Source organism: Rhinolophus sinicus, chromosome 11 (assembly GCF_057876585.1).
Source record: "Rhinolophus sinicus isolate RSI-liver-muscle chromosome 11, RSI-T2T, whole genome shotgun sequence".
NCBI lineage: Eukaryota > Metazoa > Chordata > Mammalia > Chiroptera > Rhinolophidae > Rhinolophus > Rhinolophus sinicus.
Genome location: NC_142511.1, coordinates 16,968,464 through 16,987,009, shown reverse-complemented (window position 1 = coordinate 16,987,009; position 18,546 = coordinate 16,968,464). Strand labels below are relative to the sequence as shown.

The 18,546-nt window shown below is 35.9% G+C and overlaps 1 protein-coding gene and 1 pseudogene across 6 annotated transcripts in view; both read left to right on the top strand.

Moving 5' to 3' along the window:
• Nucleotides 1–18,546, top strand: part of TATDN3 (TatD DNase domain containing 3) — a 33,040-nt gene that overhangs the window by 1,431 nt on the left and 13,063 nt on the right. The window contains exons 2-10 of one of the 6 annotated variants that reach the window (XM_019738081.3): nt 446–478; nt 1,391–1,464; nt 1,678–1,762; nt 6,257–6,319; nt 7,243–7,352; nt 7,512–7,567; nt 8,661–8,773; nt 11,469–11,546; nt 14,095–14,882. In XM_019738081.3, coding sequence (XP_019593640.2) covers nt 446–478; nt 1,391–1,464; nt 1,678–1,762; nt 6,257–6,319; nt 7,243–7,352; nt 7,512–7,567; nt 8,661–8,773; nt 11,469–11,546; nt 14,095–14,238 — 756 coding nt within the window. In that variant the 3' untranslated portion in view covers nt 14,239–14,882. Of the gene's footprint in view, nt 1–445; nt 479–1,390; nt 1,465–1,677; nt 1,763–6,256; nt 6,320–7,242; nt 7,353–7,511; nt 7,568–8,658; nt 8,774–11,465; nt 11,547–14,094; nt 14,883–18,546 lie in introns of those variants that run through there. The other 5 variants (XM_019738083.3, XR_012492928.2, XR_002137868.3 and 2 more) reach the window with 5 other exon arrangements.
• Nucleotides 14,321–17,981, top strand: LOC109450603 (BRISC complex subunit Abraxas 2 pseudogene; annotated as a pseudogene).

Below are 18,546 nucleotides of genomic sequence, written 5' to 3'. Positions count from 1 at the left end.
AATAATGGCATTTAAACCTATGAATAAAATCACTTGAGGTGAGTAGAGAGAGGAGCATAGGGTCCTGAAATCAGAGGAGAGAGAGCCAGTCAAGGAGACTGAAAAGTAGCAACCAGTAAGAGAGTGGAAAATATTTCAGGAAGGAAGGAGTAGACAAGTGAGGAGTTCCGAATGCTGCTGCTGAGGGATTGAATAAGAGGACGGAGAAATGTCCTGTACCTTTCACAATAACAGTTTCTGTTTTAGTGGAGTGGGAACATAAGCCAGCTTTTACTGAGAGAAAGAAAGAATGAACAGAAGGGGTGTCGGTGTAGGCTCTTCACATTCCACTATTGTTCCTTGCCATCATTGTCATTCTTTATGGTGCCTCTACGTTGATACACACAGCCAAAGAGCAATTGCTTAATTCATCTAAAATAATTGTGATTGCTTACACTTTTTTTAGGATCTGGATGATGTGTTGGAAAAAGCCAAGAAAGTAAGTCAGTATCAATAATTGCCTTGTTTTTGTTTTCCTACTAATTTCAAGCTTGAAATTTCGATACGCTATGTTGATGCTTCAGTAACAAAGTTAATAATCAGTTGCATTTATTGTTTACTATGTACCAGGAACTGAGCCAAGCCCTTTCTGTACATTATCTCGTTTAATGTTTCACAACAACCTTCTGAGGAAGCTACAATTTTTTAGCCAACCATTGCCCATTTTATAGATGAGGAGACTAAGGCCTAGAGATTAACTTGTCCAAAGACACACCACTAGTCAAGTGATGTAGACAAGATAATCTGAATCCAAAACATGTTCTCCAGCCACCGTGCTTACCAGCAATATGGTATAGATTAGTTCATCTGTCACTTCTAAAATTAACATTATTCTGAAGATCTTGGAGAAAGTATAAAAGTTTTCTGAAACATTTTGATTTGTTTGGGGAAAAAAATACTAATTTTTGAAAGTGTTTATGAAATTCATTGTAACTAGCATTTCCTGGTCTTCCTCAAAAGTGTCTGTCCGAAGTGGTTGCCAGGATGTTTTTACATACGGCCATCTTTCACTATGACAGATCAGTTGGGAGTGTGGGCATTGGAGTTACACAGGCCTAATGATCTTGGGCAAGTTGTTTGACTCCGTCCAGAGTTCTGTCTCCTGATCTATACCATGGGTTACAGCAATGCCTACCTCACAGGGTTGTGTAGATTAAATGAGGTAATATTTATGTTCCCTGAACATAGTACCTGAAACACAGTGAGTACTCAGTGACAGCCTTTCTGATTATATCGATGGCATCTGGATGAACAAGGATAACTAAAAGCACAGAAAACTGTATAACTTTATTTAATTATATTGGATGTATATTGTTTGACACTCTAATTGTTCTATTCTTTTTTGTTTCAGGCCAATGTTATGGCTCTTGTGGTGGTTGCTGAACATTCAGGAGAATTTGAAAAGATTATGCAACTTTCAGAAAGGTGCTACTTCTCATCAAGAACTTAAAGAGTTGCTAATAAGGATGCAGTTTTGATGTCATATATATATTATAAAAGAGCTTCCATTTTTAAAGACAAGAAAAAAATCATATTAGCATAGCCCTAAAAAAATTCTTTCCTATTTGTTCTTTAGAGTAACATTGTATACTAGGCTAATATCCCTGCTTTCTTTCTTAATTCATTCTACATTTTTAGGTACAGTGGGTTTGTCCTGCCATGCTTGGGTGTTCATCCAGTTCAAGGACTTTCACCAGGAGACCAAAGAAGTGTCACATTAAAGGTAAGAGAGAAAAACAAGAGCCATAAAAAACAGTAATACCTTTGATTCAGTAATCCTCTTTCTGATTTGTAGTCTAAGGCAATAATCCAAAATAAGGAACTACTACCTTCTTTCCCAGAGATGTTTGTTGCATCATTATTTGTATTGGTGCAAAAGTAATTGCAGTTTTTGCAGTTATTTTTAACCTTTCAAAACACAATTACTTTTGCACCAACCTAATAGTAGGGAAGATGGGGAAACAGCCCAGACATTCAGAAATAAAAGAATAATTAGTTACCTTGTAGAGTGTTAAATATGCTTTTATAAAAAATGAGGAGGATAAGGTTTATGTAGCAACATGGAAAATGTTTACAGTCTAATGCATGGAGAAAACCTGGATACCAGATGGTTTATTCATTGTGAGTTATGTCACATCAACATATATTCTATAAGGAAAAGACTAGAGAGAAAACACAGAAATGATAGTAGCTGATCTGGTAGAATTATAGGTGACTTGTTTTCACTTTTTTTTAAATCATGTTGTCATATTGCTTTGGCAAAAATGATAAAATATTCAGAAAAAGAAAGATACAAATTCACAGATGCAGGACTGTAAGGGAACAGACAAGTTCAAGTACACAGTAGCTTCTCTGAACGTCAAACCGTCCCTATAGGAGTGCTCTTGATCTATTAAACTGCATCACTTTTATACCCTCTGTAAGAAAGATCCTACCCACAAGAGCTCACTGACTCACAGTAGTCAATATTTCTTATATTTTAGGCGTGTCTCCTGACTCATCGTCAGGGAAATGCAGTTTCTTGAGTGCTTTATTATATAATGCGATCAATAACCCCATTTTGAAGTAGACTTTTTGTTATGTATGAATAAATTAAGCTATAAGACCTATCAATTTTTATAATAATGAGTCTGTATTCCTATATGAGGATACCCCAGGTAGCGCTACCTATTTTGAAACAAAATTACTTTTAATTTACTTCAGGTGAAAATAAATACTTATCTTGTAGCTCTCCTGAGTTGTTGATATGATAAAATTAGCTAAATTGCCAGCGTTACAATTCCCAAAATGTTGGGGATCATAGCAGGACAGCATTTGTTTCATTTATGTAGAGATTTATACTGATAGGTATTCATACAGTTGGTCAATCAAGTGTTTACTGAGCACACTACATTCCAAGCACTATAGAGTAATATCCCCCATGGAAGTTAGATTCTAGATGGGGGCAGACAGACAATCAACAATTAGATACATGAACAAGGAAACTTTAGGTAGCACTACATGCTTTAAAGACAATAAAATAAGATTGTGTGACAAGATTGTGGATGCTGGTTATTAGATTGTGTAGTCCAGGAAGGCCTCTCTGAGGTGTTGACATTTCATCTGCAACCTACATGCTACAAAGGAATTGGCCAGGCACAAAGAGGGGTCAGAGTGTTGTAGGCAAAGGAAGCAACCAAGCACAAAGGTCCTAAGGTAGGAACAAGCTTGATGTGGTCAAGACAATGAGAGCTGATGTGACTAGAGGGGGTGGAAATACTAGTGATGAGGTCAGAGGGATTGGGTTCATCTCATACAGGGCCTTGTTGGGCTCTAGCAACATCAATGAGGGATTTAAAGTGAGGAGTGACAAGTTGTGGTTTATGTTTTGAAAAGAACCCCTTAGCCGTGATGTGAATCATGAATTTTAAAGAGGGGAAAAAAGGAAGAAGGAGAATAGATAGAAGGCTATTGCCAAAGTCCATGTGAGAAACGATGGTAGATCGGACCAGAGTGGTAGCAGTGGAGGTGAAGAGAAGTGGGTGCTTTTGGCATATTTTTGGCATGAGTATAGAACCCATAGGAAGGACTGTTTAACTTACAAAAGTAATTACACCAACAATATATAGGTAATTCTAGATTCTTTAAGCAAATATGAACTCATCAAATCTCAGGATAGCCCTCTGGAAAAGACCAGAAATAGCAGTTGTTTCTGTTTAATTCCTAGATTGCTTATAGTCCATTCCATAATTTGGTTTTCCCATGTTGATTAGATTACAACCCTCTAATATGTGGTGCAAAGCTAGGTATGTAGTTAGTATTCACTAAATTAACTTAGTTGATAAGATGAAAGTTGCCTCGCAACACCAAGTCTTTTAACGTATTCCTGAATTAGTTCGTTCAATAAAACCAGTCAGGGTTTAGGCCCCGGGAATACTTCAGAGAACCACAATTCACTGACCACAACTTACTGTTCTCTCCATTTAGCTCCTGTCCCTCCTTGGCCCACTTCACTCATTTCTGTTATATGCCCGACCCCTACTCTAAAGGTTCTAAAGACTAAACATTTTCTTTAATCAAAAATCTATTGTACTTGTGCATCTGAAACTAATAAAAAAAAATCTATTGTAATTGTTGAAAATCATTCAGAACAAATTTTCTCTCCTTTCCTTTTGTGCTCTTCCTTTCTTCCCTCTTTCCTCCTTCCTGTTTTCCTTCTCTCTTCCCTTCTTTCAGCAGAATAATGGAAACAGCATGGGTTTTGAAGTCAGAGAGACCTGGCCTACTGGCTTCTGTGATCTCTGGCACTTTACTCAACTTTGCCAAGTCTCAATTTCCTCATTTGTAAATCGTGAATAATTATATACTAGTAATATTCCCAATCATAGGGTGTAGGATCTTGAAAAACCCCATAATAGAAACACTAGCTGGTAAGAAACTTGAGACCTTATGGAGGAAGTAGGTCTAGAATGAAAGTCAGAAATAGACCTGTGAATGTCCTTAAAACTATTTTTATATCTATTAAAATAAGACCACACACAAATATATTTACACATGTTAACTTAGTAATATGAATTATATTAATTTCTGTTTGCTATCTTTGACTTGCCAGAAACTTCCAGATTATTTCATAAGGAGTTGGAACAATGTCATTGTGAATCTGTTTTGCTTTTATCAAGGATAATATATATTCCCAGAAGCATGTTTTCTCCTATATCTGGTCTTCATCCAACTGTGCAACTTCTTTCTGACGAAGACTTTCTAGGTGTCAGAAATTTCCTGGCTAATCTTTCCAATTTCTCCAAGAGACACAAAGTAGTTTGGATGTTTGGTATGGAAAAGCTTTGCCTGACACTGTTTAACCTACTCAGCTATTGTCAGACACCTTCTGTGATACCCAGGGTTATATACTATTAGCTTCTCATGACAATGTCAATTCCTCTTCATTGATTTACTAGAATGTATTTCTAAGGCCTCGATTTACTCTCCCTCATCTTCTTTTCTCTTGAGGCACAATTGTAAAGTCTGCTCCTGTTTCTCTACCATCTGTTTTACCTCCCTTTTCTCAATTCTTCCTCGTTCTGATTATCCTCCTTAGAAGTACCTTGCAATTTACATATCCTGAGACTAAAATCCTCAAAGTAGTTTAAAAGATTTCTAGAAGCAAATTTTCCATGTATTTGTCTTCCCCTTGCCTTACAAGAGAACCCTCACAGGGCAAATTCTCTAAGTGGAAATACTAATATCATGGAAATAATGGTACACAGTTACTTCAATGGTTGACAAACAAGCATCTATGTGATATTTAGTGTTTATATTGTTAACCTTTAGGACAAAGCTAGGCCAAGCAGTATTATAAAGATGAAATTGATGGGGCGGCTGGATGGCTCAGTTGGTTAGAGCACGAGCTCTTGACAACAGCATTGCCACTTCGATTCCCACATGGGCCAGTGAGCTGCGCCCTCCACAACTAGATTGAAGATAACGAGCTGTCGCTGAGCTTCCAGAGGGGCAACCGGATGGCTCAGTTGGTTAGAGTGCGAGCTCTCGACAGCTAGGTTGCCGGTTCAATTCCCATGTGGAATGGGGGTCTGTGGCCCCTGCAACTGAAGATTGAAAATGGCAACTAGACTGAAGCTCGGCTGCACCCTACACAACTAGATTGAAGGACAATGACTTGACTTAGAGCTGATGGGTCCTGGAGAAAAACACTGTTCCCCAATAAAATAAAAATTTAAAAAAATAGAAAAAAAGAAAGAACATTAAAAAAAAAAAGGTGAAATCGGTGAAAATAGTGCAAAGGATGTATGAGATTATTACTATTATGAACTCACAAATCATTAGTACCCTAAGAGGAGAAGATAACATAAGGCACTCCCAAAACTCACAAAGGTGGCTTTCTTCTCTCTTGCTCAGGCAGTCAGCCAATTCAAATCCATCCTCCCAAATGCCAGGCAATGCCTCCTCAATAGAAGGAAGTGTTTAAGTGGGAATCTTCATAAACAGTTATGTTCTTATAACCCGAATGGGTGTGGGATGTTACTACTCAGATTCCCAGATGGGAGAAGTACTCACCGTTAAGAAGGATGACTATTCCTAGTTCCTCACCTGGGTAAAAGAATTGAATGTGTGCAAAGGACCCAGGGCAGCATGGTGCCTGGCATATAATAGGTGTTTACAAAATATCAGTTTCCTTCTCCTTCTATTTTAACAAATATATATATATTTTTTCTCCCAGGATTTGGATGTAGCTTTGCCTGTTATTGAGAATTATAAGGATCGATTGTTGGCAATTGGAGAGGTAAACACTCATTAGCTGATCAAATGACTTCTAATCCAGACTTTCATATGGTATATGAAATAATCCTTTATTCGTTATTAGTGATTGTAAGTGACTTGGATAATTATGTTCACCTTGTTCAGCTGAATAATAATTTGTTGATACTTCATCAATAAGCAAAAGAGCTTGGGGATGAAACAGCAGAAAGCCTCACCAAAGGCTTCTGTTAATACTTTATTAGCATTTCTATATGCTTTGCTCTGATTTTTTTTTTTCTCAATATAGGTCATCTCTACATAAGTTAAAATAGTATATACCAACATACTTTAAATAGGCTAGAGTTTGTAATTAAAAAACATGTTTTGTTAAATAATTTTACAGTTGTAAAACATTTTTATCACTTGGTAATAAATTATACTTCTAATTAAAGATAAAGGTAAAAGATAAGAATAACAATTAAATTCAAAATATAGATTATAGCAATGCATGCCAAAATAGTATCAAGAGAAGCAGACATTTATCATCTTTACTGTCCAATGTGATAATCATATGCAGCTGTTGAGCATTTGAAATGTGACTGGTCCAAACTGCGATGTGCTATAAGTATAAAACACAGAAGACTTTAAAGTTTTAGCACCTCAAAGAAAGAATGTAAAATAATAAGTTTTATATTGCTTATGTGTTGAAATAATAATGTATTACTATATAATAATAATGATAATGTTTTGGACATGTTAGGTTAAATCAAGTATATTATTAAAATTAATTTCACCTGTTTCTTGTTAGTGTTTAATGTGGCTACTAGAAAATGTAACGTTATATATATATGTGGCTTGCATGTATGGCTCCCATTATGTTTCTCTTGGACAGTACTGCTCCATAACATGTCTTATGGGGTTCATTAAACCATAAAAATGTAATTCTGTTTTATTTTTCTGTTATAGGTGGGACTAGATTTCTCCCCTAGATTTGCTGGCACTGAAGAGCAGAAGGAAGAGCAAAGACAAGTCCTAATCAGACAGGTCCAACTCGCCAAAAGACTCAATTTGCCTTTGTAGGTTAATTAATTTTTATATTAATAGCTATAGAGCACATTCAATAATGATTCTTTTGAAATGGAGCGCTACATTTCTTTTTCTCTAAATTACTTTAATAGAACAAAGATAATATTACCAGATTAAATACTGAAAAGGAATTTTTTGTTGTTAAACAGAAATGTTCACTCACGTTCTGCTGGAAGACCCACCATCAGCCTCTTAAATGAGCAAGGTATTCAGTTAGGTTCCTAAGATAAATGTGCCTAAATGTTTAAGTTTGGCAATTCCAATTCATATTCTCATAGAACAAGCCATGTTTTAATTTGATTTCTTAAAGGAAGGGAAATGAGGCAAGGATAAAGGTCGAAATCAACTAAGGTGATTTTGCAAGTTAGCCAACTGTTTACAAGGTTTTCAGTGTGATTGTGATATTTATCAGGAGGATAAAGCAAATGAAAAATTGGATCAAGTAATTTTATTTCTAAAGTAAAAATATACCTTATAGCATTACTTTTCAAACTTTTTAAAGTGCCATCCACGGTAAGAAATGTAATTTGAACTCAGTGTATGCACACATATACTTTTTTTTGGTATTAAGACTTTATTTTGAGACTCAGTATATATACACATACAGAAACAGACAAAAGTTTAAGAAGCAGTACATCTATGTGTGTGTAGTGTGTAGTGTGTGTGTCTACTAAATTGATTTCATAGCTCACTGATGGTTATAACCCACTAATGGTCACACCTGCCATTCGAAAAACGGTATCAAATAGTACAGTAAATGTAACTGCCCACAACTAGAAAGCATTGTATTTCTCAGTGATGAGTATTGAACCCTTTTGGAATCACTGAGAGCATGATTTTCATGTAGGCTGGGCAGCCACCCTTTAAGGAGTGGAGGTGATTTCATGAAGCTAACTCTGACTATGCAATTTCGTGAGTCATTTAGCTCCTCATTTCTTCTTCCGCTAGCATTCTTGCCAAGAACTATTTGCTTAAAAACCTCCTATTAGAAGCAATAATTTGATAGTTCATAAACTTCTAGAAAATATTTGATGGTGTAGGAAGATTAAATAATTGTTTAAAAATAGTATTTCAATATTATTTAATAATTTTATTCTGAAGATTCAGAATTACTATATTTTTATTCTACTGTTTGAACACTACATTTATCCACCCTGTAGAAGTCATAGAACCTCATCTTTATATCAGAATGACCAACATTTACTTAAAATTTTTTATCTTTGTTCAATTTGATTAATGGAAAAAGCTCTCATTAAGGAAATAAAGTGGAACTCTGATTTATCTTTTATTTTTGAGAGGTGCTGACAAAGTGCTGCTACATGCATTTGATGGTCGGCCATCGGTAGCCATGGAAGGAGTAAAAGCTGGGTACTTCTTCTCAATTCCTCCTTCTATCATAAGAAGTGGACAGGTAAATTCTTTCATTAAACCTCATCTTACACTGTGTGAAATACATTTTAAAATATGAGCTTTTATTACATACTTGTGATACTAGTCTAGTTACATTACAAAAATTAGTCTTAGGTCCCTGCCTCCTTATGCCAATATCATACTATCATGATGACGTTAGATTACAGTAGGTTGAAATCAGGTAGTAGGAGAATTCCAGTTAGCTCTTAATTTTCAAAATCATTTTGTCTATTCTAAGCTCTTTGCTTTTCCATCTGTATTAGAATCAGCTTAATGATTTCTACAGAAAGAAAGCTGGCTGGGATTTTTATTGGAGTTACATTGAATCTTTAGATCAGTTTGGGGATAATTGATAGGAACACTGTATCTTTTTAGTTCTTTGATTTTGCTCATCAATGTTTTATCATTTTCATGTTTTTTAATTCTATTTTAAATTGTACTGGTTTTAAAATTTTAGTTATCAATTATTCATTGCTATTATATAGAAATACAATAGATTTTTATATATTTAAATTTTATCAAGTGACCTTGCTGAATTACTCATTAATGCTAGTAGAGTTTTATAGATTTTTGTATGTTTTTCAGGATTTTTTTGTGTAGAAAATCATGTCATCTTTGAATAAAGATAGATTTCTTTTTCCTTTCCAATATTTATTTGTTTTTCTTGCCTTATTTCACTGAATACAGCTACCAGTAGAATGTTGGATACAAGTAGTAAAAGCAGACACTCTTACCTTTTTCCTGATCAAGGGAAAACATTCATTAAGTATGATATTAATTGCAGGTTATTCATATATGCCTTTTTATTGGGTTAAGGAAGTTTGTTCAGTTTCTAGTCTACTGAGAGTTTTTAATCAAAAATGGATATTGGATTTTGTCAAATGCTTTTTCTGTATCTACTGAGATGACCATACAGTTTTCTTTTTTTGGCATGTAAATTATATTGATTGATTTTCTAATGTTGAACCAACCTTGCATTTCTAGGGTAAATTCTACTTGATCATGATATATTATCCTTTTTATAGTTTCTTAAGATATAAACTTAGATTATTCATTTGAAGCCTTTCTTGTCTTTTAATATAAACATTTAATGTTATAGTTGCATTAGCACTAACCACTTATAGTTACAATCCACAAATTTTAACATATGCTGTATTTTCACTTTCTTTCAGTTCAAAATGTTTTTTAATTTACCTCGTGATTTCTTCTTTGACCATGCAATTATTTAAAAGTGTATTGTTTAGTTTCCAAATACTTAGTAATTTTCCTGTTATCTTTTCATTACTGATTTCTACTTTATTTCTGCTGTGTCCAGGAAACATACATTGTATGATTTTAATTCTTTTAAATTTGTTGAGGTTTGTTTAATGGCCTATCTTGGTGAAGAGAACATACACACTTAAAAACAATGTGTATTCTGCCATTGTAGGGTGGAGTGTTCCGGAAATGTCAATTGATTGTCCAAGATTATTTTTATTTTTCCTACTTTCGTCATTTGTGGATAAATTTCTTATTTAGTAGTAGTAATCTTTAGCTGTGGTATGTTCCTTTTTCAAAACTAAAATACTTTTTTTTCTAGTTTTAAAGATAATATTTGTATGTTATAGAAAATTGAAACACTTCAAAAAAAGAATAAATTTCGTCAACTCAGATCCTATCACTCAGAGACAATCATTGTTAACATTGAGTAAGATAAAATAAGAACCTTATTCTTTTTGTTTTGAGTCAGCTTCATGGATATCTATTCGTGTCAATAAATAGGACCTACTTCATGTTTAAAATGAGTCCATAATATTTCATAATAGGGATGCACCATTATTTAAGCATTACCTCAAGGAAAAGTTAGGCTGTTTCTAATTTTTTACTGTTATAAACAGTGCTTCAGTGATACCTTTGCACATCCACAAACACACCTGTATACTTGTACAGTTATTCTCTATAAATGGAATCACTGAGGAAAGAGTATACATTTTTAAATTTTTGGTTAAATTGTCACATTCCTTTCAAGGAAGTTTACACAAGTTTCGCCTTTATGTACCAACAGTCCACAAGCATACCTATTTCTGTGCTTTTGAAATTTTAATCTTAAAATAATTTATTATAACACTATTCCACTTTGCATCATGTGACTCTTTCCCATTTTTTACTTTGAAAGTGCAGTGGCAGCAAAAGAATTATGTTCTTGGTATAAAACTCATTGAGTTAATTGCAATCCTTATAATCCAGACAGAAAATCATAAATAAGAAAATAAAACCATCTACCACCCAATCTAAAATTTAAAATGTGCATATGAACTTTGAATTTATAAACTAAAGCCTTGAGTGATTTCAAGTAAATGGTTGAAAGAAATATTGAGTGTGGTGATGGTGGAGAAACAACAGAAGTCTCTGAGATCTTGCATTGGGCTAGTGATACCAGATGTTTGGCTTTCTTGCAGGGTGTACCCCCTTTTATGTTATCGGTAACTACTCCTTGGGTCCCTGGAATCTTTGAATAATTTTGGGTAATGAATGTTTCTGTTTAAATGTGTTAGTAGCAGAATGATGAGAACATCATGAATATTTATTAATTGAACATTCAAGCATGAATTTTAAGGAAGAGTAGAATGCATTGGCATATGGGTTTAATGCTCTTTTTTTATATTTTTATTTCTCATGTTTTAAACTCACTAGCTTTCTCTTTTCTCTCTAAGAAGCAGAAACTTGTGAAACAGTTGCCTTTAACTTCAATTTGCTTAGAAACAGATTCACCTGCACTAGGACCTGAAAAACAGGTAAATGATTTTCTGATTTCTATAATATTTAGATTGTATCTTTCATTTGAGCTATTTTCAATTTAGCTGTGTTTCTCATTACAGTGTAAATACAGTGAAATCCTATTTTAATGCTAGGTTGAGAGGTTATATTAATTTCGGGTCTTTCCTAAGTAGTTATTGTGCCCCAGGAAATATTTTTGATATGGGCCATTTCCTAATTTATGTAGTAACAAGAGCCAGACCAGTGTAGCAAAAAGCTCCATGTCTTAGAGTCAGAAAGACCTGGATTCAAATCCTGTCTCTGCTACCCATTAGCTGTCTGACTTTAGGCAAGTTATTAACCTGTCTGAAACTGTTTCTTTATTATAAAATGTGGGCAAAATAATAATTAAATACTTCAAAACATTATAGTAAGAATTAAATGAAACAATATATATGAAAGTGCCTAGCAGTGCTGGTATATATTATATGCTCAATAAATGTTTATTTTTTCTCTTAATTAGCATAATGAAGTTCTCTTTCTTTCAGTATAAGCATTGATACAGTCATAGATTTGTTTATATGATCTTGACTGTACATCTTGTTACTGTGGGCCACAAAGAATTGTATTTTAAATATTGCTACTGTTTTGAATTATAATTTTCTGAAAAGAAGCACCAGTATCTGCTTTATTCGCTTTGGACAGTGCCTATTTCAGTCACCTCCCAATGTGTAGCTTACTCAGTGCCCTGACTGCCCATCAGGTCTGTCTCCATGCCTTCCAGAGTCAGAGGTCTGGCACTGAAGAGTCAGAGGTTTGGGAGCAGTCATGATGAGATTGTTAATAAGCTATGATTATTTGTGATTGCAATGTGAATTTTGCTCAGTAATGACCAATTAGTTACATATTTTTATAAACCAGATCCTATAAGAATATAGAAGGCAGAGGAGTGAGAAAACAGAGGATCATGACTCCAGTTATTTGTTTGTTTGTGTGTTGGACAGAATGGTACAGAATTGCCTTCCTGATTGATGTAAAATAGAAGGAAAAGGACCTAGCACTTTCCTCCCTAAGCATTAGAAATTAATTTCAAATGCTGTTGTAACCCAGTTTTATATTTGTGTTTAGTCCATTTGATAAAAATTGTGAGTTTCTGGCATAGTGCCTTGCACATAGTAGATACTCAAAAATATTTATGAATCAATGAAATTTTTAGTTGAATATGCTTTTTGTTAAGTAAAATGTGTTTGTTCTAGAAAATTAGAAAACACAGACTATCATAAACAAGAAAATAGAACTGTCTCCCACTGTAAGGTTACCACTGTAGTGTGGTGGTTCAGAGCATAAACTGATGTCAGATTGCACAGGTTTAAGCCTCAGGCAGGCTGCTCGCTAGCTGTGTAGGATCCCTTCTCACCTATAAAAAAGGGACGCTAATGATAATAGTACACATCTCAGAGTTGTTTTGAAGAGTAAATAAGAAATTCCATGAAAAGCTTAGAACAAACCCTCACCTACAGTAAGCACTAAGTAAATGCAAGTATTTATGTCCTTCCAGACATTTTTATATTCGTATATGTACACGTAACATATTTTTCACAAAACTAGGATTAGCCTGAACACATCATTTCACAACTTGCTTTTTTGTGGTAGACATCTGAATATGTCAATAAATATACTTTTTCTCATCGTGTTTAATAACTGCATAATATTCCAGTGTGTGAATACCATAATATATTTAACTTGATATTGTGATTTTCAACACAGTATTGTAAACACTATGATGAACGTCTTTCAACATAAATCTTGGTGCACATTTTTTATGGTTTTCTTAGGCTTTGTTATCAAGGTTATTTTTCTTAACCTTAACAGTTATTTTATGCCTCTGAACATTATCATCCTGAGTAGATGACTTAATAATAATGTAATTCACCTTAATAATCACAATAATAATATATTTCACCAAGTCTAAATGATTGTAGATGCACCACTGTTTTGTGACCATTAAGAAAGAAAAAATCTGCCAATTATACTATGGCATGCCAGTGAATGTTACTAAAATATACATATCAATTACAGAGATGTTGAAATAGGGGGAAATGCATCTTAGAATCAGTGAAGTACTGGTACATGAGCTATTTAGTCTCCCAGACACACGATGGCATTTCTTGAATCAAACTGTAATGCAGCCTGTGAGGTGAAGAGGCCAAGCAGCAGAGCCGTGACCTGTACAAGCGCTCAGTTAAGCGCCAGGCCAAGGACAGTGAACCCATGTCACGCGGGTCACCGAGTGCCCGCAGTTTGCAGACTGCTTCATTTGCTAGGTGTTGGGACCTCAATGTTAATACCCCAGGGCTCTTCTCAAGAGCAGCACAGACTTACAGTGAATGTTGTAGCTGTACTCTTAAGCTGAAGTTCAGGACCTTCTCCCCAGCCTCGCTTCCCGCCCTCCTCCCCACCCACCATAAAAAATCAAAAGAGCTCATAAGTTTTTACCAATTAACTGTCTCTGTTTATCTGCAGTCTCCAAGGATTGCTTCTCTTGACAGTCATGTTTGATTTAGTGTCTACTTTGTTCTGTTTCAGGTACGGAATGAGCCCCAAAACATTTCCATTTCAGCAGAATACATTGCCCAGGTGAAAGGGATCTCAGTGGAAGAAGTTACAGAAGTGACAACACAGAATGCATTGAAACTGTTTCCCAAGCTTCGCCACCTGCTACAGAAATAGCTTCAAAACCAAATCAACTGTAGAGGGCAGCATTTGAGAAAAAGAAATGTTCTGATTAGGAGTCTGAACTGGGATTTCCATCATGGCGGCTTTCATTTCGCGCTACACCTTCAGCGCTGTGTGTTTCCACAGCGCCGTCAGCAATGCCGACCATGAAGGATTTTTGCTGGGAGAGGTAAGACAAGAGGAAACCTTTAGCATCAGTGACTGACAAACCAGCAACACAGAATTTCTGCAAGTAATTGAAATCCATAACCATCAGCCTTGTTCAAAACTTTTTAGTTTTTATGACTATGTAAGCAAAGTTAACGAAGAGAGTTTGGACAGGATTCTTAAAGATCGGAGAAAGAAAGTTATTGGGTGGTACAGATTCCGGCGAAACACGCAGCAGCAAATGTCGTACAGAGAGCAGGTTCTCCACAAGCAGCTCACCGGCGTCCTCGAGGCGCCCGACCTCGTCTTCCTGCTCTTCAGCTTCATCTCCACCGCCAACAACTCCACTCACGCTTTAGAATACGTTCTCTTTAGACCAAATCGAAGGTATAATCAAAGCATATCCCTTGCTATTCCCAACCTCGGCAACACCAGCCAGCAAGAGTACAAAGTATCTTCAGTGCCAAATACTTCTCAAAGTTATGCCAAAGTTATTAAAGAACATGGTACTGACTTTTTTGACAAGGATGGAGTAATGAAAGACATCAGGGCGATTTATCAGGTTCACAGTGCACTTCAGGAGAAAGTGCAGGCAGTGTGTGCAGATGTGGAAAAGAGTGAGCGAGTTGTTGAATCTTGTCAGGCAGAAGTGAACAAATTAAGAAGACAAATCTCTCAGAGGAAAAATGAAAAGGAACAAGAAAGAAGATTGCAGCAGGCGATGATAAGCAGACAGGTGCCGTCTGAAAGTCTGGAAGCAGCAGTCAGCCCTCGGACGCCCTATTCTGGGTTTGCAGCTGAAGGTAGAAGTTCACTTGGAGATGCAGAGACCTCTGATCCTCCTCCCCCTTATTCTGATTTTCACCCAAACAATCAGGAAAGTACTTTGAGCCATTCTCGCATGGAAACTAGTGTCTTTATGCCTCAACCTCAAGCTGTGGCCTCTTCAGTTATGCTTCCAGCAGTGCCCGACTGAAGTATCCTGGAAGTGGAGCAGACCTTCCTTCTTCCCAGAGAGCAGCTGGAGACAGTGTTGAGGAATCTGACGACAGTGATTATGAAAATTTGATTGACCCCACAGAGCCCTCTAATAATGAATACTCACAGTCAAGAGACTCGACCCATGACACATCCCGACCCATGACACATCCCGACCCATGACACATCCCGACCCATGACACATCCTGACCCATGACACATCCCGACCCATGACACATCCCAATGGGGGCTCCAAGAATACTCAGACCTCCCAGATTTAACCAACCAAAAGAAACTCTCCACTTAGCACTGTTTTCTTAATCGTTTATTGAGAGAGTTCTTTGAGGACTTACTCTGGGGGGAGAACCGCTTTCTCAGATCCCGGGGCTCCCCAGAGAGCCCTTGGGCACAGAACCTGGAGGGGCCGCACATCCCTGGGGTCTCATCTGTGGACGCAGTGGCAGGTGTCACGACAGAATCATTAAGATAATCAAATTGTCCTAATTCTGGTGCGATTCATGGATGTACTGGTAAATTTAGGCAGAGTGAAACTTATCAAAGTAGTTTCTGTTCTTTAAAATAAATTGGAAATTAGAGACTAAGCACAATTAGTCTATAAATGTTCTAGAAATCAAAAGCCTCTTGCACTATCATGCCTTGAAATTTACTTTTTCAAAGGGAAACAAGTTTAGCAGCAGCCTTCAAAGAAGCTTCTTTCTATGATGAGCCAAATTCATCTTTGCCAGAAAAGAAATTTTGGTAATTCCAAGAAGCCTGATTGGAACAAATCGGATATACCTTCTCTTGTCTGCATGACTTTGTGAGATCAAAAGAGAGGGCTTTGTTTCAACTTTTTTCTACTAGCCTGATATGTATTGTCACTTAAAAAGGGTTGCCTTTAAAAAAAAAAAAAAAGTAGAAATGCTAATTACCAGTAAGTAATCATCCAAATAAGTATGTCATAAAATAAATTACTTGTTTTTCTTTTGTGGAATTACAGTGACTGCTATGTTGCAGTAACCACATATATGGTCTCTGGTCTAGAGGCTTAAATGAAGGACACACAGCAGTGGGTAACGGAAAGGAGTCATGTGCCAGGCCTGAGTTTTATGATGGACAGATTCCAGACACTGGATTTAGCTGAGTTCATACGTAAGGGATATAACTCATTCAGATCTTCTGACAAAGCCTAGTGTTAGTTTTATTTGTGGAGGAAAGACATTTAATAAGCTGTTTGAGGATCTTGGTGAATAAAAATTCATTTTAAATCAGAATAACCATACTTATTTTTTTTTTTAAGTTGCCATTTGGAGGATAATTGTGGAATGTGTAGAAATTTCCGGTTGGGATATCCTTGTATTTTTATTTAATTACTGCTTGTTTTCTAGTTTTCCCCAGAATGTGTGAAACCACTAAAGACTTCTTTGAGCATTTTACGCTGTTGGTTTGGAAATGACAGGACCGACCGTTTATGTGGAGGTCAGCCCCCCAAGTTAATGCTTTGGAGTAGAACTGCCTTTCCTTTGGACTAGTGAAAACTGGGAAGAATAAGGAAGTTGTCAAAGAGTTGTAAACCAGGTTCTGAAAAAGTAGTTTCATTTTATAGGAGAAAAGTTGACTCACTGAGCTCCAGTTCAAATACTAAACTAGACAGTCTAATATGGACTAAAAAATGAAATGCTGAAACTGCTGTTCTTTCCATTAGCCCCTCTGTGGGGTCCGTATTTCATTCCTCTCCCAGTTTTGTTGGTCTTCTACTACTGCCATTTGGTTTGAAATGTTGCAGACCTCTTTATCTGCAAATGTGTTCCCGTCTTATCAGCTGCCTACTAGCAGCTTCAGCACCATTGTGAATTTACTTTTTTTTTTAAATGCCATCACCATCTCCTCTGTTCATATTTTGACATTCAGGAATATATTTTTATGCCATACTGAAACCTACAATGTATATCGGACAAAGCAGTTAAATGTGACAATAAAAACTTATTTAATTAAAAAAAAAAAGAGTCTGAACTGAAGAAACCACTACACAGGGATATAGAAGGCTATAATTTTAGAGAAATATTTCTCTTAGAAATAAAACTGGGCTTGGGTCCTGAAACCCTGGATTCTAATTCTACCTTGTGCTGCTTTTCAATTAACGAGTCCTCGCAGGAGATGGGGAAACACTGCTGTTTCTTAACTTGCCCCATTAAATAGAACCACCACATGAACGGAAACCATTTCTTCTGGCAAGAGTGGCTCCCGCAGGTAAGAAACAAGCAGTCCTGGGATGGCATTGAATAGGATAAAGTTTGATCCTTCACCACCTGACTTACTTCTCATAGGAGTTATCCAATGAAAAGAGAGCATCGAGTTTCTTACACTATCAAAAATCTTCTCTTTTCTGGGCTTATAAAATCGAACTGTTAGTACTTTGAGTTATTTTAAGAGAAAAATGTACAAGGTTTTCATATTGATCTTAGATTTAGACTTATGAGACCAGTGGTTTATATAATCACCATTAAATGCCAAGCCCAAAAGTTTAGTTAATAATTGATTTTAATTTCCAGTGTGAATTTTGTCACATTTTTAAAACGTAAATTGCTTTATTAAAAATACACCTGACTGTTTTTGCATGCGGTAAAATTTTGTATTTTGAAGTTTCAAAAATCTTAGGTATAAAAAACACCGTAGGTATAAGAAGAGTTCTGTAGATGGATGGAGGTAATGTTCACACAACAGTGTAAATGCCCTTAATGCCACTGAGCTCTACACTTAAAAATTATTAAGATGGTAAATTCTATGTTATATGCATTTTACCACAATTAAAAAAAATGTTATGTGTAGTTTACCAGGTGTTGTGAGCCATACCAAAAACAAATATTTTTTACATCTTATAAGAAGGCCCTGCCCCCAAGCTGAAGGGCAAAAAGGGCTTTTTTCCACCACCCTGAGCATATGGTGACCTTCCTTACTAAAGGAAATTTAGTTTCTTATTCTGGTTCTCATCTTTTTTTATTCTAGTAAGCATCAAATGAAATTGTATCATTCTTTTTTAAAAAAGAAAAATATCAGCCCTTTTCTTTCATTATTATGCATCCAAGCGCTCATTTTATCGCTGGGCTGCTCGCTCGCTCTTGCTCACTACTTGTCTACTCATACTTCTTGCTCTTTCATCCTTTTGATTGAATACTT